General features: G+C 38.0%; 1 protein-coding gene across 2 annotated transcripts in view; it reads left to right on the forward strand.

The window, feature by feature from the left end:
• Positions 1 to 266: 266 nt before the first annotated feature.
• fbln1 (fibulin 1) overlaps positions 267 to 25,075 on the forward strand; it is a 45,597-nt gene continuing 20,788 nt past the window's right edge. Inside the window, exons 1-14 of one of the 2 annotated variants that reach the window (XM_066724317.1) lie at positions 267 to 493; positions 13,242 to 13,350; positions 15,182 to 15,317; positions 15,451 to 15,592; positions 17,987 to 18,046; positions 18,800 to 18,892; positions 19,069 to 19,206; positions 19,431 to 19,568; positions 20,367 to 20,510; positions 20,887 to 21,012; positions 22,043 to 22,168; positions 22,609 to 22,728; positions 23,192 to 23,323; positions 23,887 to 24,010. In XM_066724317.1, the coding sequence (XP_066580414.1) occupies positions 439 to 493; positions 13,242 to 13,350; positions 15,182 to 15,317; positions 15,451 to 15,592; positions 17,987 to 18,046; positions 18,800 to 18,892; positions 19,069 to 19,206; positions 19,431 to 19,568; positions 20,367 to 20,510; positions 20,887 to 21,012; positions 22,043 to 22,168; positions 22,609 to 22,728; positions 23,192 to 23,323; positions 23,887 to 24,010 (1,643 nt within the window). In that variant the 5' untranslated portion in view covers positions 267 to 438. The remainder of the gene's footprint in view (positions 494 to 13,241; positions 13,351 to 15,181; positions 15,318 to 15,450; positions 15,593 to 17,986; positions 18,047 to 18,799; positions 18,893 to 19,068; positions 19,207 to 19,430; positions 19,569 to 20,366; positions 20,511 to 20,886; positions 21,013 to 22,042; positions 22,169 to 22,608; positions 22,729 to 23,191; positions 23,324 to 23,886; positions 24,011 to 25,075) is intronic. The other variant, XM_066724318.1, reaches the window with a different exon arrangement.

The raw sequence follows: 25,075 nt of genomic DNA on the forward strand, positions 1-25,075 counted from the left end.
CACCAGTATGTCTGGTTCACCAGACTATGGACACTTCTATATTTGAATCCTTACCCATCTCAATATATTTGTTTTAGTGAAGCAATCTTAGTAATTATTCCAATAAGCTTTTTATGGATGAAGTTGGTGCAAGATGCATCATATCAAGTCTGTTAATACAATATATTACATTTAATTATGCACCAATCCCAGTCCTAGTGGATACCCCCACACCCCCCGGAGCGCCGCAGCCAAGAGCCATAATTAGAGCCCGACTGCTAGACGGTCCCGCTGCGCTCAGCCTCTCATTCCTCTGTGTCGGGACTGGGAGAGAGTCGCAGCTCGGTCTCCCCGTGTAAACGTCTGCTTTTGATATAGACCCAAACTGGATATACAGAAAAAGGCAAAGAGTCAAGGAACTACTTCATTCCAGCTTCCCAGACATAGTAATTCCTCCCAATGGGACCCTCGGTTGTATTGCTTTTTTCTCTATACTGCGTTCTCAGTGGTCAAGGTAAGATACTCACTTCGCGCGTTGATTAAAGCACATATACACACATGCAATCAATATTGTTCTCGTGTATGTATTGCTATTACAACGAGTATGTGTCTGATGAAGGCTGCTTATATATTTATCTTCTAGTTTGCAAGCTTGCATTTTGTTTTGCTCTTTGAAATGTATGGGGATGTTACAATGGTTGGAGCAGTGCTTCCCAAACATGGTCCCACTGTCCTGCTGGTTTTCGATCCAGTTGCGCTCTAAATGTATTACCCCAAACCTTAACTGAACTTAAAATGAGCTTCACTTGACTTTTAAAATGGTTTCACTTAGAAAAAGGTGCCTTATATTTATCAATATTTAACTTGACTCCTCCCATGGCTTGAAATGATTATTTAGATCAATGAAGGAATGGAGATCTCAGTCTGAACAAAATCCAGCAGCACACTGGGTCTCCAATACCAGGGTTGGGAATGAAAACAACAGTTTGAAAAAGTGCCTGAAAATATGTATAGGGTATGAAACACATGAACTAATTTCCTGACAATGGACATCAGTTGCAGGGGGATTTCAGTTTGGACTCCTGCTTGTAATTTATAGCATGTACTTTTTGTAATAACTTTGTAGCACAGAACTGTAACATGCACACTGAGTTACAGGGCAGTATCTGCTGGATAGGAAATAATTTACAGTATTCAAGTCTTAAGTTAGAAAGCATTGGTCTTTCATGTCTTTTTGGATGTATACAGAGAATGCACAGAATTAAACAGATGCTCTGCTGTGGACATGGCACATGCTTATTCTCGAATCATACAAAGCATTGACTAAATATTAGTAGGCTTGATACTTTTGGTTGCCTGCCCTTTGTCTTATGAGAGAGATAAATGCTTACATATTGCGTGGATGTGATGAGATATCCTCTTCTATGTGCACCACATTTCTGAAGTTACCTTACCAGTCACTGCGCATGAACCCACTGAACATATGTTGACTTTTCTCATCTGTATAGAAGTGTCCCATTCAATCTGCTTATTGGTACATCTTCATTTTCTGATTCGGTTAGAGTTTATTTGATGAAGGACATTCTCAAATGTCTGTGTATATTTTGGAATCCCTAAATTCTAAGAAGGGCATCAGGACCCCAGGATGCAAAACACCCCCAGAAGGAAAAAGATCCATCCCTATTTGTCACAGTGGCTATAACCTTCTTCTTGCCATCAAGCCTCTTCTTGTTAGTTCTGCAGACCATTGGTATTTTTTTACAACAACATTTTTAATCTTATTTTACATTTTTTGTATTACTTTTGTAAAGCATTTAGACAAATCTATACTGTTTTGCATCCTCTGGTCCTGGTGCCCTTGTGAGACTAGTGGATGGTGAAAATATTCTAGAAGGAAAAAAAAACAGGCATTTGAGAATGTCCTATTGTCCTTCATCAACTAAAATACAATGGATTTCGTAAGTATTCACCCCACAAGGATTTTTTCACATTTTGTTATGTTACAATCTGGAATGAAAATGGCTTTAATTGGGATTCTCTCCCTTTGATTAACACAACACCTTGAATACATTTATATTTATTTATTTTGAAACAAAAGTTAATTAAAAAATAAATTCAATGAAATGTGTTAGTATTCACATAGTTGAAACACCTTTGGCAGCAGTTACAGCTGTGAGTTACAGCTTTGCACATCTGGTTCCTGTAATTCTTGCCCATTCTTCTTGGCAAAATTGCTCAAGCTCTGTCAAGTTGGATGGGCACCGTTAGTTTTGCCAGAGATTCTCTATTGGACTGAGGTCTGGGCTTTGACTGTGTCATTCTAGGACACTCAGCTTCTTGTGTTTAAATCAGTCCAGTGTAGCCTTGGCTGTGTGTTTAGGATCATTGTCCTGCTGAAAGGTGAACCTCTGCCCCAGTCCAAAGCCTTGCAGACTGAAGCAGGTTTTCTTTGAGGACTTTCCTATAGTTGGCTCCATCCATATTGCCCTCAATTCTGACAAGTTTCTCAGTCCCTGCAGATGAAAAGCATCCCCATAACATGATGCTGCCACCACCACACTTTACCATGGGGGTTGTGTTCTCAGGGAGATGGGCAGTGTAGAATTCGCACTACACACAGCATTTTGCATTTTGCAAAAAGTTCAGTTTTGGTCTCATCCGACCAGAGAACCTTTTGCCACATCTTTTTCAGCAATGGCTTTCTCTGCACCACATAGACCAGCTTTGTGGAGCAGCCAGGTACTAGTACACATATGGACAGTTTCTCCCATCCTGGCTGTGGAAATCTGCAGCTCCCTCAAAGTTACCATTGGCATCTTAGTGGTTTCTCTGACCACCAACCTCCTTGCCCAGTCACTCAGTTTTGGTAGACAGCCAATGGTTCCGGTACACGAGTCGTGGTTGTGCCATATTGTTTTCAATGTTTTAATAATTGATGTAACTGTGCTTCAGGTGATATTCAAAGTTTGAGATTTTTTTTATTATTCAACCCTGACTGGTGCTTTTCCAGAACTTTCTCTTAAACCTGTTATGAAACATCCTTGCTCTTCATGGTGTGGTTGTGTGAATATGCTTTCTGACATACTCTGGGGCCTTCCAGAAACAGATGTATTTAATCTGAGATCATGTGACACTTTAATTGCACACAGGTGAACCCTATTCAATGATGTGACCCATGGCATCACAGCTTATTTATGTATATGTCATAGCAAAGGGAGTGAATACTAATGCAATCAAGACTTTTCAGTTTTATATTTGTAAATAATAATAAAAAAAAATATCATGTTTTTCAACATCAACTTTAAATCCATTTTAGTTTCAGATTCTAACACTATAAAATGTCCAAACATTAAGGGGGAGGGGTGGTGGTGGTGAATACTTATTCAGTCCATGGTACACAAACACAAACACACATACAGACACACACACATACAGAGGCATTCTCTTCAGATCATAGTGCAGTTTGAGCCATGCTGCAGATGCATAGCAATCAAATATAGACAGGTGAAATAGTTATTTTGCATGTGATGCCTGCTTGGGAATTTCTGCTAAGAAAGATTGAATTAAACTAAATCTCTTTACACATAAAATAGTGTTAAGAATTGGGTGCATTCACATCTGTGATAAGACTGCTGCTGGATTTCAAGGTTAGTTTTTAGTGGACTAAGTGTAAGTACATAAGATGCACAATGTCTGTTTTTGCTACCAGTTTTGATACACAGTGTTGCGATATAAGGATGTTAGTTGTTTTGTTGTACTGGAGAATACGTCAGTCAGATAATTCCACCAAAGAAACAAACAGTATCGTCCAAACATATACAATTAAAATGTATATCAGTAACTACAGCATTGTATGCTAAACGTGAATTAGAATTTCATTAGCATCTTTCGAAGAATCTTAAAATGAAACTCTGCTCCTCAGTTTTACTTGTATGATGCATAAGGCCTATAAAAACAACTGTACTTCCATCCTCCAGCACCAAGAGGTCAATATAGCCTCTTGATTAATCAGCCTGTTGAGCAATCTTTTACAATCAGCCCATGTTTTCTTTTGGTAGATACAACTGATACATCTTACAGCTGCTGTCTTGGATGTTTAAATGGTTTTGCATTCCCAATTAGCTCCTTAGTGTTGCTGATCAATATCTAATGGAAGTCTTTCTTTAAAAGACTGCCAATATCATACATTTTTAGCCATATAAAATGTATTCACCTTGCTGAGAAAATCAGTTCCCAGCAGCCAGTGCTTAGCAGAAATGAAAAAAAAGAAAAGAAAATATAAATAAAAATGATTACTCAACATTATTATGACATTGGCATGATTATATCCATTGCATTTTTTTCTGTAATTTCACAATGTCTCACTCTTTTTGTTTCGTCTTACAGTAGACGATTTATTTGAAAGCATCTGCTCATTTCAGTGAGTTAACTTGATGTAACGTTTGGCTTAAAAATCAGCAATAGCGTTCAAGTAACTGTCACTCTGCACTTATATTAGAGTCATTAAGATGTGTTTACACAGTGAAGGAGAGATGTGGGCCTTTCGCTATATCTCCCTCCATAACATATCTGCAATCCAGTATGGAACTGCAAGATGGAAAGCAGACTTCGCTAGGAACAGTTTTCATGTGAAATATGTATGGATTAGTAAACCATACACTCCTTTGACACAGATATGTGGTTTTTACATAAAATTTTGTCTGGCCATGCACATGTTTACGTTTTAAATGGGTAGCTTACGTGATTTTGATTGTAATGAAGTCTTTTCTTCACCGGTTTCAGGGTGCATGACTATTTACTTGTATTTGGCTTCTGCATAGGACAAGAAACCACCAGAAGACAGATCATTTAATCACTTTTTCCAGACTGTGAGAAATGCACTTTCCCAGCTTTTGTGTTTTGGAAAGAGACGTCAAGAGCGATGTGTTCCTCTGGCCCTGGCAAGCAGAGAACCATGGATTTGTCTCATTTTTGAATAGAAACCTATGGGTCCTGGGAATTTTGGCAGTTACATGTCTATTAATGATATTGGCTGCAGACAGGGCCTCAGCAAAGTCCGCCAATACTGACAGTCTGCCAAAAACAAAGAAGCAGCATGAAAAGAACAGTGCACCAAAAAGCGAGATTCCTTCTGTAACTTTCTGGACAATAATGTGTTCATATTGATTTTTATTATCAGAAAGACAATGTGTATATTTTTGTTGTGGCTATACAGGTATCAGTGATGAAATAATATAGATTTCCACACTCCAGTTTCACTGAAATGTATCATGTTTCCTAATCAACATTTCTTGAATTATTCTTCTGACGTAATGCTGTTTTTATTTACAGTTGTGGTAATGGCAAAGTCTGGTGAAGTCTAAAGTCTGTATCTGCTCCCTAACTAGGCAGTGCAGGTCTTTGATTGGGATACTAGGGGACCTGGATACTTGCCTGTGCTTTGACTCAAGTGTTATAAATGGCTGAGGAACAAAGGGAATCTCCCTGTCTTGAGTGTGCAGCTGTCTGTAGCATGTACAGCAGGTTTACTATGTGTAATGTAATGTATTGGTGTTGGGCTGCTTACAATTGCTCTGTTCGAACTGGGGGAGAATGAATGAACGCTGCCTAAAGCATGAATCTGCTGCCCTGGTGAGTGGGTCCGTTCTTTCAGTGGAGCAGAAATTTGAATAGCAGCAGCAGCCACCTACTTCCAAATCACAATAATCAAATGCTAAATCTGACATCGACACGTCTAGCTGTGTATTGTAATTGCAATGTTGAATAACTTGCTAAAGAAAATAAAGCAGATGCAATTAACGAGTCATGCTCCGTACAATGGTCAAATTATAGCTTAAGCAAGGGAGTTGATCATGTTGCGTTTATTCCCATTAAGACCGCCGAGGCATTACAATTGGCTTCAACTATTTGTATACAGCTATGTGTTGTATACAAATATACAAATATGTGTGTGCTAAAGCAAAAAGTACGAAATTACGCAACTTTAACACTGTTTTCACACAACCAGTTCTTCTGACAAATTTTCCAGTAAATCTATAACCTCCTCCAGTTGATCTGGCTAAAGGGTATATCTCTCATTAGAATAGCTTCAATGATAAACATATGCCCAACTTGGCCCTGATCTGTATATCTGTATATGTATGACAGATATTTGAATATCTGTGTTGCATATTTTAAATATATAGAAAGAAAGGGGGGCACTTTAGGCATATAAAAAATCACACATTTCTATCACATATTAATGACAAATTCTGTTTCATTCTGTACAGTAGTCACATGGCTCTGCTGGGCCAGTAAGCAATATTATCTGTTACTCCAATGCTTCTTCTGTAGTTTTTTTTAAAGTGGTGGAACTTAGAAATGGTCACCGTATGGAAGGTATTTGAATTTTCAGACATTTAACTCCTAAGTGAGAAGTGGTTTTCACAGGCATCTTCTAAATTATGTTTATCCAGTTAACACCCTCCCACTGAACTCTTCTGTACTGTGAGAACACCTTTTTTTGGAGCCAGTAGCATCCTACCCAACCCCCTCACAATATATATTTACATAAACTTCCGTTCAAAAGTTTGGGGTCACTTAGAAATGTCCTTCTTTTCAAAAGAATAGCAAATTTTCTGTCCTTTAAAATAACATCAGATTGATCAGAAATACAGTGTAGACATTGTTAATGTTGTAAATGACAACTGTAGCTGGAAACGGCTGATTTTTAATGGAATATCTACATAGATGTACAGAGGCCCATTATCAACAACCATCAGTCCTGTGTTCCAAGGGCACGTTGTGTTTACTAATCCAAGTTTATAATTTTAAAAGGCTAATTGATCATTAGAAAACCCTTTTGCAATTATGTTAGCACAGCTGAAAACTGTTGTGCTGATTAAATAAGCAATAAAACTGGCCTTCTTTAGACTAGTTGAGTATCTGAAGCATCAGCAATTGTGGGTTTGATTACAGGCTCAAAATGGCCAGAAACAGAGAACTTTCTTCTGAAACTCATCAGTCTATTCTTGCTCTGAGAAATGAAGGATATTCAATATATGTGAGAAATTGCCAAGAAGCTGAAGATCTCGTACAACGCTGTGTACTACTCCCTTCACAGAACAGCGTAAACTGGCTCTAACCAGAATAGAAAGAGGAGCGGGAGGCCCTGGTGCACAACTGAGCAAGAGGACAAATACAGTAGAGTGTCTAGTTTGAGAAACAGACACCTCACAGGTCCTCAGCTGGCAGCTTCATTAAATAGTACCCGCAAAACACCAGTCTCACCGTCAACAGTGAAGAGGCGACTCCGGGATACTGGCCTTCTAGGCAGAGTTGCAAAGAAAAAGCCATATCTCAGACTGGCCAATAAAAAGAAAATATTAAGATAACACAGACACTGGACAAAGGAAGATTGGAAAAAAGTGTTATGGACAGACAAATCTAAGTTTGAGGTGTTATGATCACAAAGGAGAACATTCGTGAGATGCAGACCAAATGAAAAGATGCTGGAGGAGTGCTTGACGCCATCTGTCAAGCATGGTGGAGGCAATGTGATGGTCTGGGGGTGCTTTGGTGGTGGTAAAGTGGGAGATTTGTACAGGGTAAAAGGGATCTTGAAGAAGGAAGGCTATCACTCCCTTTTGCAACGCCATGCCATACCCTGCGGATGGTGCTTGATTGATTGTCCTACAACAGGACAATGACCCAAAGCACAGCTCCAAACTATGCAAACTATTTAGGGAAGAAGCAGTCAGCTAGTATTCTGCCTATAATGGAGTGGCCAGCTCAGTCACCAGATCTCAACCCTATTGAGCTGTTGTGGGAGCAGCTTGACCATGTGGTACATAAGAAGTGCCCATCAAGCCAATCCAATTTGTGGGAGGGGCTTCAGGAAGCATGGGGTGAAATCTCTTCAGATTACCTCAACAAATTTACAACTAGAACGCCAAAGATCTGCAAGGCTGTAATTGCTGCAATTGGAGGATTCTTTGATGAAAGCAAAGTTTGAAGGACACTATTATTATTTCAATTAAAAATCATTCTAACCTTGTCAATGACTATATTTCTTGTTCATTTTGCTATATTTCCTATTCAAACTCATTTCATGTATGTTTTCATGGAAAACAAGGAAATGACCCCAAACTTTTGAATGGTAGTGTATGTAAAACATAATTTGTACCCAAGGAATGCCTAGCAAGTTTGTTTATTTGTTTAGTTAACAATGTGCTTAAATGGTATTTGCTCTTTTAGAAGGCTGTCAGAAAAGAAAAGTGGTTATACAAATTGTAAAATAGTGGATCTGAGAAAAAAACACTTTGTTTGACATTATCAATGGCTTTAGTCCCATACATTGACCAGGGTTAGAATAGATTCCAAGACTAATTCCATTCTGGGTCAGGCTTGCTTTGAAGTGAACCCAGATGGCCTCTTCTTGTTTTGGACTCTCCTATGTCTCACGATAACAGATATGGAGCAGACTTTTCCTGGTGAAAATCTAGAAGAATGTTTGGCATGTCGCAATGTGGGACTTCAATATAATACTGTACCTGCCTCGAGGACAACTGATTTTTATATGATAATGATAGACAAATACTGATGGTATAATTAATACAAACCAGTGCACCATTAATAGTAAGAAAGTGGATTAAATACAAAATTGAACATAAGATAGTGGCCAAACGAGAGGAGGCCATTCGACCCATCATGCTCGTTTGGTGTCCATTAATAACTAAGTGATCCAAGGATCCTATCCAGTCTGTTTTTGAATGTTCCCAAATTGTCTCTTCAGCCACATCGCTGGGGAGTTTGTTCAGATTGTGACGCCTCTCTGTGTGAAGAAGTGTCTCCTGTTTTCTGTCTTGAATGCCTTGAAGCCCAATTTCCATTTGTGTCCCCCGGTGCGTGTGTCCCTGCTGATCTGGAAAAGCTCCTCTGGATTGATGTGGTCGATGCCTTTCATGATTTTGAAGACTTGAATCAAGTCCCCACGTAGTCTCCTCTGTTCCAGGGTGAAAAGGTTCAGTTCCTCAGTCTCTCAGTAGGACATTCCCTTCAGACCTGGAATTACATAAAAGTTTTCCATGAATCAGTGTTAACAGTCCTGTTGCTTCTTCATGATTTGTATGGATTTTAAAATATTTGGAAAGAAAACAAATTTAGTCTAATCTGAATTTGAGATTGAGACCAAATGTTTAGTTAATACGGCCCAATAACTCTATGTGTTATGACGCAAATACAATGGAAGATAATCTCTTAAAAGCGTAAGTGGAGCGTCAGCAGCAGTCACATAAATCAGGACAACATTAAGCTCTAGCCACACTGGAGATTAATGCCAGATTTTCACAATAACATTTCACATTTTTCTTCTCTAGTGAAGTAGTGTGTATGAATTCCTGGACTATTTTACCATTTCCAATTTAGAATAACCGATAGCCTCAGGATAGTAATGGGAGATCTTGCTGTATTATGCAAGCCTTACTTATTATGGAAGCCTTACCTTAGATTTATGTTTCACTGAGCATCTACAGTTTTGGGAATCACAGTCCTGTACCTGTTCTCAGCTTATGATGACCATCTGTATGTATAATCTTACCCCTCAACATGTGCCCTGAAGCAGTAATTGTGTTGAGTTTCTCTTGAGTGGAATGATAATGAGTGGCTAACTAATGAAAAGTGTGTCTTTAGAAGACGTAAATGGCATACAATTTGAAAGTCTGCAAATCACAGATCAGGTGTGATTATAGGGACTTTCAAGTGTAATTGTTGACCAAGTAAGTAATTTGGCACAAAATAAAGACAGCTTCTCAGTATCAATAGTAGTATTTTAACTGAGCGTTTGAAGCTGTTTGTCAGAGTTCTTGTGTAGGAGACTTGTAATCCAAACACAATTTTGTTTACTTTGGGAATTTTTCCCACCGTTACTTCTGCTTTTCCTGTTCAGACACTAGGACATGTCTGCAAATCTTCCACCTGTACATCAAATTCAACATCAAATGTTTACTTATTGATCTTAATTAATAAAATTAGCTACAAAATTCAAGAAAAGTAAACAAATTCAAGATTTTCATTCTGCAAACTATTCTAAATACCATCACAGATATTATCCTCTGCAGGACATAAATCTGCCAGGCAGAATATAGCAATATCTTTTCAGGCTTCTAATGTCAGGGACAGATTTGAAAATGGATCGTGAATTTATTAGGCAAGCAATGATGTAGGCAAGGCCTGGGAATCTGAGTTGTATAGACACTGTAATTACTCTCAGCCTGGCATTTAAAATAACTTATTTGCTTTTCTCAGAAGTAGAAATGATTGAATAGTTTATAGACAAACAATATGTAATCTAATGCTGTTGATGTGCAGAGCCATGTGTCTATTCACAGTAAAAGCTGCAAAATGTTCTGCTGCATCCATCATGTATAGTTATTTAAATAATATGTAAGTACAGAAGCAAAAGTGTCAGTAATGTTATTGTCACAATTCCACCCTGAACTCCCTCTGCTCCCCACCAGAGGTCGCTATTGGTCTAGTTTCATCCTGGAGTCTTGAGCACCGTCCCCTTGATTAATCCAAATTCAACCTTGTTCTTGCATTATCCACTACAAACTGTCCTTAGTTATCTCTGCCCCTACCATTTCTATATTCACCCCTCTGTTCTCAGATTTCACTGCGAAGTCTTGATTACTCCCCTGTGTCATTACCGAGCCTTGTTTTCTCTCAGTGTTGCCATTCCCTGTGCTTATTGTCAACTTCAACTTTTGCATGTATTAGGAAATGTAATGAATTTTGGCAATCATAGTTTCAATCTGAAATACAATACACGTTTGATTATTCAAGAATTGTACTGCTGCAGTTCTTTACATTTTGAGGATACATCTTTTTTCCCATCAAGCATCAGGAGGAACTACATCTTTCTCTTCTATAGAATGGGTTTGACTGTGTGTTTGTTTTGATTGTACACTACTGGTCAAAAGTTTTAGAACACCTCAATTTTTCAATTTTTTATTGAAATTTACACAATGTCTCAATGTACTCTGAAATTGAAGCATAGAACAAATAAACAATTGAAGAAAATAAATAAATCATGGAACCGAGACTCTAAGCTTTCTAATGATGTTAAGCATTCTCTGATTTGTAAATTAGATTTTTATATGCCCCCCCTACTCTGAGTATTCCTACTCAGACCAAGTATCCCCCCCCGCATTCTGAAATGGGGGGGTGGGGGGATACTTGGTCTGAGTATGATTACTCAGAGTAGGACAATATATGAATATATGTACAATTATGACATTCTGGAACCAGACAGTCTACTGATCAAAACGAGACCATCCATGTTTTGGTAGAAGCAACACACACCCGTAGAGAGCTCAAAAACTCAAGATGGAAAACTCTGTGTACAGTGTACTAATACACAACGATTTTACATAATTGGATCTGAACTTCTCTGTGTTTGATAGAACATCAAATAATGCTAAAATAATACTGGATTAATCGTTAGGTTGTTCTGAATGAGACCACCCCCCGGGGCAGACTGCGAGTTTACCCCCCATATTCTGAATGACGGCAGGCTACATGGAAACTGTAAATCGGATGTGTTTGAGAATGATAGCCAAGATAATAAGCTTTCAAACGATATGTGCATTGTAGGAATACAGTGTAACCTCTATGCACAGGAGCTGCGCGTAACACGTTTTTTTTTTTTTTTTTTTACCTCTGTCAGTTTACCACTTAACCTTTGTACCATTTCAGGTTATTCACTGGACTTGAACTGCTTACATTTCAGTAAAAACTGGAAAAATGGGGTTGTTCGAAAACTTTTGACCGATAGTGTATGCCTGTGTGTGAGTGTTTTGGGGCCAGTCTTAGGGATAGACCAAATCAAAAGTTTTGACCTACGCACGAAACGCAAAGTACAAACCTACACCCTGTCACATTTAAATTTATCATCAGAAGCCACTTTCTACTACTTATAAATCAGAACACAATGCAGTATAATTTGAAATGTACAATTCACAGGTAGGTCTAGCCCTTAGTGTGAGTAAAGCAGTTGCATTCTTTGTATGTCTGTTCAGTTCAGAGTTTGGGTGAAGAAACATATGAGAAATTCAGACTTGACTAGATATGTTATTCTACTGTCCCACACAACATAATAGATTTGTAAACTTCTTTTGTGAAAACTACCACTATGTGCTTTACAATATAAAGCCCCTCCTGGAAAATGAATACATTTTCACAAATCCTAAACTTCTACGTACACCACTATGCACTACAATCTTCATCTTATTTGCCTGGATTCTCTACCACTTTTTCTTTGTCCAAATAGTACCACAATATTGAGATTCTGGAGGACCCATTCCATGTGTACAAAAGACTTCCAGCTTCCTCTTTCTTCAGTAAACAGATTTTAATTATTCTAGCTGAGAGTTTTGGATCATTATCTTCCCGTAAGATCAAGTTTAGATAATTAAATCGTGCACCACTGGGAATGGCGTGGTGGATTCAAATTTGTTTGTACTTTGCTGCAGCCACTATTGCATACATTTTCTGCATTTTTTCAACACCACTTGATTGTCTGTCCTCAAACTTGAACTGTACCTCCCTATTACCTCATTGTTGGCTTTCAGCAGATGGTTTTATGAGTTGCATGTATTTGTTGTCTCGCATTCTGTATCAACCAGATCCTGGTAATAAATACTTTGACTCATCTCTCCAAAACACCTTTAACAATTGTTCCATACTCTAATTACTCTGTTCTTGTACTTATTTTAACCTTATGGACTTGTTCTAATTCTAAACAGAGTATTTTTTACTGTTACACATCCTTTAAGTCCCAATGTCAAAACTGTACCATGGATGAATGGACAGACAATGGCACCTGAGCTTCCTGCCAATTCTGTTATCAATCCAATGCTTTTCTTTTTGTTCCTTAAATATATTATTTTCAAGTATTACTCATCCTTTTATGAAGGCTTTTTGGGTCCTCCAATCCTACATTTGTGAATTTAAGATTATATTTCTCTGCACTCTGAAAATTGAGGGATGTGAGACATCACTCAATGCTTTTCCTTTTTAATACCAGTCAGTAACACTGAATGTGTCTAATATGTGTGCACAGCGGTGTATACTCATGTGACTAAAGTAGGAGAAATGTATCCACAGTAAGATATGTTTTATATGCTGTAGACCCAGTTGACATCTTGCAAACATTTCAAGTTCAGCATTGCATAACCCACCTCTATCATGTCTCAGGAATGTCCCTTATGTGTTTTTTGTGGCAGTGAATGCACAGCTATCCATGGAAGACTGCTGTTCAAGTGGAAGAGAATGGGGACATCAGAAACACAACTGCTCAGCCCTGCCACATGTGTCAGGATCCATCACCTGTAGGTGAGTATATGATGTATTTACTTGATGTAGTCCTTTAAGTAAGTTACAATATCCTATTATGTATTGTACCTAATGCTGAGTCCATTAATAGTTGTCCATTGTAGTTGTTGTCTTAAGGCGATGTTTTCCCACAAACCTTTTTTGAAAGAATATAAATATATAAAACTACAGAAACTGAGCCGTATTTCTATGTCAAACACATCTCCAAAACAGATTTAGAGAGCTAAAAGACTTATTTGTTAAGTACAATTTGTTAAGCATTTAAAATGATGACGACAGATTAGATTTAAAACCAATAGAAAGGATTGCAATTTTTCAGATACTGTAAAATAACGTTAAACATCTGCAGAAGTATCCAGGGAAATATCTCTCTGGAAATATTACAAAATTAGGATGAAACTTTTAATTAATTAGCACTTTTTTTACAGATGATATAGCTGTTGTAGGTCACTTTCAACTGTCCTCAGCACTATACTATAATACAGGAATAAGCAAAATCTTGCACTGAGATGTTATTTCTATAGTAAAAGTGCATAGAGCATGATGAGGCCAGAAGAATCACTTTTGTTACTCAATCTGCCTTTCTAATGTAAACACATTTTTACTGGAAATAAAGTGAATCTTAAAATTGTACAAATTACAGAAAGGGGGGACTGCTCCCTACTCCCGGAAATACTTAGGAGCTGAAACCATACAGAGAGAAAAGACTGAAACTAGGAATAACAGGAAACCTAAAGATTATTTCAGACCCAAAAAAAGAAAGAAAGAAAGAAAAACACTTCTAAAACTTTGCCCATAAAAGGTGCCATTGTCTAGTGGAAAGATCCAGAAAAAAAAAACGTTTTGAAGAAATGATAATGGTTTGAGCCCTACTCTGAGTTGAGTCATTGGTGTGAGGAGTGAAGCAGGCCTGATAGTATGAAATAAGCAGAAGATCAGCAGCACCTGGATTCAATTTGTCAGGAGGGGATTTCAGCCTGCACTCTAAATCAACCTATCATGACAAACCCCCTAAAAGCACTGAAATGTAGGAGGTTTCTAATCCTCTTCTGTTTGTGATACGCCGATCCCTTAGTGTTCACCTATTTTAATTTCCAATCAATTTATTTACTGTTACTTTTGTATACCACTAGGGTACATCATGAAGGCAAATGGTGTGCAATAGTGTTTACAGTTTTTATGATTAACCAAAATGTTTCTTCGCAGAGCACCACTTATTGTGGACTCGGTTCTTTCGGTTTGATCTGCATCCTGGTTCAATTATGTCGCTATCACAGGTTTCACATATAGCTCCAAATTAACCCAACTGCTCTTCAATCTGCACCAAACCGGTGATGTGAAAGCCTCCTTAGTGTTTTATTACATGTAGAGGTGGAACAACAACACAATAAAGCAATGCACTGCTGCACTAACATCAAAGTCTCAGCTGCTATTGCAATATGCTGTATATTTGAATACAGTATTTATAAGTGAATTTATTAACTTAATAGAATAAATCATATGTAACCACAATTAAACAAAATGTTCCAGTTCCCATTCTTGTGTCTAAAACAGAGGCCAAAACCAGTACTTAGATTAAGTGTTTACTGGGTAATTTGTTAATTTGATTTATTCCCTGATTTAAAACACTTTTTGCCATTTGTTATTTTCTGAGTATTTGGTGAACTGAGAAACAATCATTCGATGACGAATGACACTACTTATTACATTGTCACACCTGTAATTGTTATACACACTACCATAGAGTCAAAGCAAACCAATGACTGTAATTTAGTTGATTTAGTTTAGCTGAAAACATGATGGGAATTGCTGATGGCTTTTCTTTTTCCAGAATAGCGCAGGAGCAGTGTTGCGCTACCGTCCTGGAGGACACGCACTGCACAACTGGCATCAACATGGCCAAAGACCAGGGCTCCTGTGAGGTGATATACAGAGATGAAACCCACTGTGAAAGTAAAGTCATTAAGGTTTGTGGAATAGAGAGCCCACACAACTTGTTTTCAACACCTACAGGTCAATTTAATGGAGATCTGATTTCTCTTGACTGACCTTCATTATGCGTGAGTCATAGTGAGGCCTCCATCGTTTTCTGTCTTTCAGATGTGCTGCAGCTGCTGCCTGCTGGGGATAACTGCGCGCAACCAGGGGCAGAGCTGTGATCAGAACATCTCAATGGGCTACCATTGCAGCCTGGTCTTCAGGGCCTGCTGCGAGCCCGAGGCTGAAACAAAGGCAGCTCAAGGTACTACATCCGACACTCACGAGGGAAGATGGGCTTTTAAGTCTGCTTTGAAGAGGAATGAAAACCTGTGCTCTCTGGGAATCATAGAAGTGTATCGAGATTTCCAAAATGCTTTTGAAAAGGGAACACATGAAAGGTTTCTTCACCATCTCAAAGCAGTGGTGACCCAAGTTAATATGTGTGTGGGAGACAGTTGTCTTTGAAGTACAGAAAGCACCGCAAACGTAAAAAAAAGCCCCCAGTTGTGAATACAGTGATGTTCAGAACTGTAGCTGTTTCTAATTAAAGACCTAAACCCAATTAAGTGTGCGTGTGAGGGGGGTATGGGTGCTAATAAATAAAGAATAAAGAAAATACATTATTATTATTATTATAATTATAATTATTATTATTATTATTATTATTATATTATTTTATTTATTTCTTGGCAGATGGTTTGCAATACAAAGTGCAATCATATAACAGTTTGCAATGAGATTAAATGCTGCTCTCAGAACTTACCTGTATTTTTAAAATGTATTATTTGAATTTGAACACCTTGAAACACCTAGGTGAAATTGTAGAACATGTTTTGAAAGAAGGAAGAAGCACTAAAAGAGATGGAAGCACTAGCTGGAAATATTACCAGAAGAGGTAGTGTGATTTCAAATAGAGATGTGGCTGTATTTGTAAAATATTCCTCTTAAAGTTTGTAAAACTTATAATTTCACTGGTATGTAACACATCTTATTTCATCTTCCCATCTTTTATGTGGTTGTCTTCTAGATCTTTTTTCATCTCTTGGAATCAATTCTATAGCTTATTTTGCCTGTCTTTAGTCTGTTCTTCTTGCAATGTGTCCGTCCCATTGCCAGTTTATCATTTTCTCTCTCTCAGTGATGTCACATACTTTTGTTAGCTCTGAAAACCATATATGTGTTTTTCTGTCTCTTCTTGTTATTCCAAGCATGCACCTTTCCAGGCTTCTTTGTGTCATTTTCAGTTTCTGTATCGTTCTTGCATCATTTGACCAGGTTTCAGAGCCATGACTGAGCATTCGAAGTATGCATTATGCAAATACTTTTCTCTTCAAGCAACTGGGTAGATTTCCTTTCAACAGCATGCCATTTCTACCAGATGTCCTCCATCTTTTTTGTAATTTTTTACCATAAGATCTGCGTCTGTATCGACTTGCTGTCCAACGTAGACATAACATGTGACTTCTTCAAGTATTTAATCTACGTCAGTTTTCTTAGTTTTCTTAGTTGGTTTTACTCAAGTTCATTTTGAGTTCAGTTTTCTTGCATCCAAGAGTTGTTGAATTTGAAGCTGCTGGTCCTCAGGTGTTTTTGCAAAGATGCCGATGTTATCAGCAAATCAGAGGTTGTTCAAGTAAGCTCCCTTTATCTTGATTCCTTTTTCTTCCCAGTCCAAAGTCTTGAACACTTCTTAATGTATTGCCGTGAAGATCTTGATATTGTCAGTGTCTTGGTGGAGTTAAATTGCTGAAATGGCATTGTTGTAGATATATTTATTAAGATTTATGTACATTTCCTCAATGTTTTGATTTCTTAGAGCCCAGCTGACTGAGTTATATTCAATATTGTATATATTGAATGCAATTTACATATGTGTGTGTGTGTGTGTGTGTGTGTGTGTGTGTGTGTGTGTGTGTGTGTGTGTGTGTGTGTGTGTGTGTGTGTAAATGTTACTGACACATGTACTGGCAAAGAGATTTCATTATTGAATAGGAATTTAAAACAGTCACATGCTTTAATTCCGTAGATCAGGAGAGTGAGAGTGATCCAGGAATTCAGTGTTTGTCTGCTGGTCTTGATCAAATTTAAGTCCTTCCTGTATTTAATGTATCGCAGCATGTTTTCTGAGCGAGCATTGCAATGACACATAGCTGCATTTGTTTCCAGCTTGGCTTATTGCTAATTTAGTTGAATTTAGTGCTGTTCCAGACCAGATCTCATGTCTTTACTTCAGTCATTTTTTGTTTTCTGTTTGAAAGCGGGCACTCACGTGTCTTAACTACACACCATTACATTTAGTAATGTTTAACTGCCCCCTGGTGGGCTTCATTTGCAGCTGAGGAATTCTTATGAGGAAATTTCACGTTGCTATGATTTTCTAGCTTCCATTAATGTATTTTGAGATTCTACATTAAACAACTATTGATTCCAGTCAAGGTCAGTTGTTTAACAATTGCGTGAACTGTTTATGGACGATGCACAGAGAAAATAATCAATTTCAGGTTTTATTTTATTTGTTTTACTTAAAATCTTCTGAATTTCCTGACAAAAAGCAACACATTAACCGTTGCATTTGAATATGCTTTATAGGTGACCTACATAATCATTTCATTGAAAAATAACACTGAAAGTATTTTTCCTTTTCTTTTTCTGACAGACTCCTCACAGCCGTCTGTACCTGACGTGGATGACCCTTACCTGAATGACCAGTGCAGAGGTACGTGATGACAAAATAACTTTATTTCCATATCTTCATCAGGTATCAAGGTATCACAAATAAACACTCCTGTAGGTGCCCACCAGTCATGAAAAGAACTCCTTTTCTAGTATTCTGAATTCTATGAAAAATATTTTATAATGAAAAGAAATTCCGCTGAGGGAGTATTAATCTGAATGGACATGGTTTTAGTACGTATTTCCACATAAATCAGTTTGCTAATTGGATTCCACCTCTGTAAGAATGAACAAGAGCTGTAACAAATTAATTCTTTTATTTTGTATGCATGGAAGAACAGCCTATTTTCCTTCTTTACACAATAGGGGTTGTTAGTTTAATGATGCCATTTGTTGGGATCAAATCAATTTCACATTATAGTAATTATAAGTGAGTTGCATTTTTTGTATTTTCTCATTATTTGCAAAGGTTATGTGGGTGGATGAGAGGGTTATGTGTGTTGATTAATATATTTTTTTAGCTTTTGTCATTAGGGGCTATGCACGCTGTGCACACTGTCTTTTTGTGATAATTATGAATAACATGTTTAGAAAACACTTTCTGATACTCTTTAATTATTGCTTAAGCTTAATGTACAACCCTAAACAGTTGCCATAAAACAAATCATTCTTATATTTTCATGAAGGGAATGATACTATCACTTCTCTGCTTGAGTTCTCTGTAATTAGTCGCCACACTGTGTATTTGTGCGTGACCACTCGACTGGGCCTTGATTTTTAACGCTCTGGTTGACAGGGGCTGGCCAGTGTTCCCAGCGCTGCCTTGGCAATGGCACATGTTCCTGTTTCGAGGGGTATAAGTTCAGAGCAGACGGCTACACTTGTGAAGGTGAGAATAAGCCAAGCCAGGTAACACTGTTCCTTACTTGAATACCGTTGTGTTCATGACTTCAGCTGTCTCCAATCGACACACACTTGCTCTTCAATGTACAGATCACATTCATGAATTGCTGTCTGTTTCAAAACTATATTTAACACACCCCATGGGCCTCCCCTCCCACACAGATATCAACGAGTGTCTGCTGGGCTCCCACAGCTGCCGGACTGGGGAGAGCTGCATCAACACGCTGGGCTCGTACCGGTGTCAGAGAGAGGTCAGCTGTGGGACGGGCTATGAACTGACTGACAGCAACCTATGTAAAGGTACATTGGCAAACACCACCGCAGAAAACTCAGACTCTCTCTCTCTGTCTGTACTTTATTTAATAGTATTGAATGCGACTCTACAGAATAGTACTGTGAGCTTTGTTTAGTGCTATTATGGTGTGTCATACCTACATCAAGTATCCGAGCCAACTAAAGACAATAACTATCCAACAGAGATATTCGGGACCACGTATGATTTATTTCACTGTTTCTTCCCCCAGATATCGACGAGTGTGACACACAGACTCACAACTGTGCCCCAGAGTTCGAGTGCCAGAACACACAGGGCTCTTTCCGGTGCCGGCCGCGGATGCAGTGCGGAGAAGGCTTTATCCAGGATGCACTGGGCAACTGCATCGGTTAGTATCCAACGCCATTCCTCCAGAAATGATTTTCACAAGGACCTATATTATATAAACAGTGCATTTCCACCATCCTTCAAATGCAGCCTCTGCAAGACCTTAATCTCCACTGTTTATACCTGTATGTATATGTATGACATTATAAGCAGCTGTGATTGGCCAAAGGGGCTCCAATCAGAGGCCACGTACCTCCAACTGTGTTTGTGTTCCAGAAATGTCAGACTGTGTTGCTATTAAATGTTATGCTTTCTAAATAGGCTTGATCATTTTCAACTGATGTTTTATAATCACATTAACTGCAGTAATAAAACAACAACTTTTTAAATTAAACGGTCTCTCTAAAGTTATAAATTCAAACACGTTAATTATCCAACACATCTGAGTACAGTTTACCGTTTCCTCTCCACCTCCAACTGAAGATGAAAGTAATTGACACATTTGTTTACTTAGAAAACACACGTTCAGCTTCAGTTAATGTCTTTCATTTGTAATAATACAGCAAATGTCACAAAGCTCTATATAAAGGCAAATAAGTCATAATAAAATTGATTGAAAAGAAGGTATCTAATGGTTAATCAATTGAAAGTTTTATTAGAGAAGCTCTAATCCATTGACAGGCCAGTAAAACAATGCCATCTTCAGAGTGGGCTTCAATAAAACAAAGTTTGGATGTGATTTTTTATTTTATTTTATGGAATGCGTTAAAAGCTTTCCGCTGATTCAGAATGATTTGCATTTTTGAAAAGCTCTGGTCTCTTTTCCAATCACGAGCGTATTTGCTGCATTTTTCTATAGATATCAATGAGTGCTCGAGCCAGAGAAACCCTTGCCTCCCCGGTCAGCTGTGTGTGAACACTGTGGGCTCCTACAACTGCCAGCGCAACACCATCAGCTGTGGCCGAGGATACCACCTCAACGAACAGGGAACGCGCTGCATTGGTATGACTGAGTCAGGGCTCCCATCTCACTGCAGTAGCTGGTAGTAAGGGCGGGGGTAAACCTCTCTTTCTTGAGGAAAGTTCATAATTGGCATCTGTATCTGGATAAAGCTAGGAACATACTATCCACCAAAACAAGACAGCAGTTTAGGAAATCCACAGGATGTACAGATCATATTATTGTATTGTTACCACAGTTCAGTGCAAAGGTGGTGATATTCATTCTTTTTTGGTCTGGGGAAAGTACACATATATGAAATCCTCCATTTTCCAAACAAGACTCGGTTTTGTACAGTCCAGTATTTCTTCAATGTATTAGCAGTGCAAGTTGTACAAACAGCATTCAGTGTGCCCAATGTCTCCTGTCTGCTCCCCAGATGTGGACGAGTGTAAAGGTCTGGAGCCCGCTTGTGAAGGACACACCTGCATCAACGTCATCGGCTCGTTCCGCTGCGAGTGCAAGCCTGGCTACCAGTTCAACAGCATTGCCAGGACTTGTGAAGGTAAGGGTTTTGTGTGATGAATGCTGTCCTTTCAACATATTTGTATTCTTTTCATGTATTCTGCAGCTGTATTCCAGTTTGCAGTAACGACAGCTCTGATCTGGGCTGCTTTTATTTATGGTTGTTGTTTTATTGCATATGAATTGCAAAATGCTTTTTTACCTGCAGCTCATTGTGGTACAGTAAGAGACAAACTCTCAGATAATATCTACAATTATTACTTTAAATGTGTATTGTGTACAGGGCTCAATACTTCTGAATCTTTTTTTAAGTATTCAACTTGTCTGCATACCTTTAAGAAGGATATTATTGATATGATTGTGTAATAATTGACAATATTATCCTATAATAAATGATATAGTTAATATTATTCTGTAAAATACATTTCTAGATTCCTAAGTTACCGGAAGTAAATGCTGGAAACTTTGAAACTTTACAGTGACTGCTATAATATATTTTAAAATAATGGTAAATGTTTGAACATGAAAGCACATTGATCAAATAGAATGGCTAATAATCTGAAACTAATTTTGGTGATTTTGGTAATAATTAATATATTTAATGTGAATTGAAACATTTAGGATAGTTTGATGAATAACATGTTTTGTAAACTATTGGACATAGTTGCCTCAGGGACATTCAGTGGTGTGTAAATCTTCTGAGTTGAGTTTAATTTCTTCTACTAGAAAAATATCAAATTAATGTGGATGATGCAGCAAATCATTTGTATATGATGAATTAGTGATTTCAAAATTAATACAATTGGTGGCTACATATTACTTTCTAAATTGAAAAGGCTGTATAAACACACAGTACTGGAGATAAAACACTCTAGCATGTAAAGCTAAGCATCACTGTTAAACCAATAATAATACAACAACATTGTTTTTTAAAATAAGTAAATGATTTGTTTGCAGCACAAATAATTAACACTTGTCTAAAAATACTAGAGTTTTGATTGCTGGTAACTGTTAGAAAATGTAACCTGTGTTTTATTTCTTCATGTCTTTATATATTCATTCTGCTCTAGACGTTAATGAGTGCAGGCGTTATTCAGGGCGTCTCTGTGCTCATAAGTGTGAGAATACGCCCGGCTCGTACCAATGCAGCTGTACCACTGGCTTTAAACTGGGCAATGATGGCAGGAACTGTGAAGGTAAAGCACCCGATGTTTCAGTGCACTATTATTGACTGGTCATTCTCTACTGCTTCACTATAGGAGATAGAGAGATATTGGTCTGTTTTTATAATGACAGAGATATAATTATTGGAATACGTCCCTTCAAATGGCTCCTGCTGTGACGGTTAAATAGGTGTGAGTGTTTATGTGGAAAATATGGAATCTCTTGCATAGCATTTATCTTTCCATGTCCTGAAATATATTAAAAGCATTATTCATGGTTCCTTATGATGTTCAACCTTTCTTATGTGATGTAATGTAATATAATACATTTCTTGTACCCGAACCCTCTGATACTGTGTAGGGTTGTGTGTGGTTGTATGACCTACACATTTTATAGTAAATCAACAGCAACAAAATGACAAGCAGAATGAGTTGCAAGGTAGCAAATAATAACCAAAATGATGTCATTGCAGATGTCAACGAATGTGAGAGCAATCCTTGTAGTCAGGAATGTGCCAACGTGTATGGCTCGTACCAGTGCTACTGCCGTCGTGGTTTCCAGCTAAGCGACGTGGATGGAATCACATGTGAAGGTATAAAATTGACCGTCGACAGATTTACATGAGTAGAATACAAGAATTCAGGCCAGAGTATTAAAAGCATTAAAAAATAAAACTAAAAAGATGACATGTTCCTTATGCTTTCTTTTAAGCAAAGAGAAAACATTACCATTGTTAGTAGTTGTTTGATGTGATCAGAAATGTAGTGATTCAAAGGGATTCACACCATGATATTTAAATTAACTGGACAAACCTCCCTTTACTGATATTGACTGTCATGTGACTATTGTGTGATATGCCTACACCCCTACTGAACACTTTGGGGATAAACTGGCCTGTTGTCTCCAATCATTTGCTAATATAGTTTAAATTGGCCAATTACTGTCAACATTCATTTAAGCACACTGTTGAAAGAAACTGATCTGATGATGCTGAGAACAGAATGTGGGCAGACGAATGTTTATTGATGGTCTTTCTGTTGACGATTCACTTCTAGATATCGATGAGTGTGCTCTGCCAACGGGGGGTCACATCTGCACCTATCGCTGCCACAACGTCCCTGGCAGCTTCCACTGTTCCTGCCCTGCCTTTGGCTACACAGTGGCCACCAATGGACGCTCATGTCAAGGTGAGGGCACTCAAAATCACACTTACCTTGGAAGCTGGTGAGAACCCGGATGAGTATTTTGCACAATGTACCCGTCTATCTCGCTCCTTTTTTCAGGAGTCATCTGTCATGTCTTTGCTGTGACATGATGGGTTATTACGGTTATCACTTCAGGGATATTATTACAAATGTTATTATGAAATCCAAGGCAGCTTGAATGTCTTTTGAAATGGTGTGTGTAATTATAATAAGTTAAAGCATTTAGGACAAAGGCCTCATCCATACCAGACACTCAATGCTAGACAGAAGGCTTAAAAAGATACAGAAGTGAACATGAACCCTTCAGAAAGCTCTAAGGATGCTACATGCAGAACAGAAATAATAGTGTGTTAAACAGCTGGAGTGATATGTAAGGATGTTTAACACTTTTTCTTCTGCTGCTTCGGGAGTAAGTCAAAGAAATTCACAGCTCTGTTGCACCTAAGACCAGGACCAGGCTTGAAAATCTTGGACTCACCTGACAGCGTCTCAGTGAGTTCTCTATTATTGCTGCAGTTGACGAATGAAGCTTTACCTTTTCACAGATATTGACGAGTGTGTGACAGGCACACACAACTGCTCGGACACGGAGACCTGCTTCAATATCCAGGGGGACTTCCGGTGCCTGAGATTCCAATGCCCAGAAAACTACCGCAGAGCTGGCGAGGCGTGAGTACCCAAGTGTCTTTCTCTGTCGGCTTTAGAAGACATTTTGACACAAATCCAAAAATCTCTTCCTGGTCTTTCAATACGACAAACTCAAATCCCGACGCTTGTGTTTGTAATGGATATCCCTTTGCTCGTAACAGTTTTAATGATATTGTAAAGCAATAATATATTTGTATACGTCAATATATATAAAAAGATACATTTAGATGTTGTATTTTTGTACAATCTCATTCAAGATTCATCTACCTAAGACCTGTGATCATCTTCTTGTGAAACATCCCTGCTTCTTCCCATCTTGTTCCTCATTAGAAAAAACAGGTGTTAACTTTGCATGACAGAAAATACATTATCAATATGGCCCCATGTTTTGATGGTGGTGAACCAGAACTAATTTAACTTAATTTAATTATCATGGTTTGTAAATTATTGGCATATTAGTTAATTGAAAGATTTAAATCAATCAGTGACTCACCTGGAATCGTGCCCAACACAAAGGTGCTGTCTTTCAGCGCATTCATATCCAGACGAGCGAGTGCATTGGCATGGGCTCAAATCTTTGGAGAAAAACATATTATAATGACATACCACTTATTTGCTTCTTAACTTTGGTTAGTGAAAATATTTGAAGGAATGTTTATTGGGTTATTAATAATCCATCTCTTTCTTTTGATGCACCAAACAGACAGACAACACATTGTCATACTGTAGTTTGGCCTTAAACAAAGCAAAGCAATGACTGCTGTGCTTAAGGTTGATATATATAAAATATGACAGTGTTGTTTGCGTGTGTTTAGGTTTGCTCACTTGAATATGGATCTGTATAGTTCTTGAAAATGTATGAATACATTTGGTCAGCATATCTGTACACCTCACTGGGAGTCAGTTTAGAGTTTGATAATGAATCAGTACACCAAGACAGTAATGAAAATGAAGAGATTATAACTATTCAAGCCATTTCAAAACTAAACATGTAGAAGAGTGAATTCAAAGACATTGGTTTTCATTTATTTATATATTTATTATGTTTGTCACAGCATACTTTCTTGATGAATACAAACACCATTA

This window comes from Amia ocellicauda, chromosome 15 (genome assembly GCF_036373705.1).
Source record: "Amia ocellicauda isolate fAmiCal2 chromosome 15, fAmiCal2.hap1, whole genome shotgun sequence".
In the NCBI taxonomy this organism is placed as follows: Eukaryota; Metazoa; Chordata; class Actinopteri; order Amiiformes; family Amiidae; genus Amia; species Amia ocellicauda.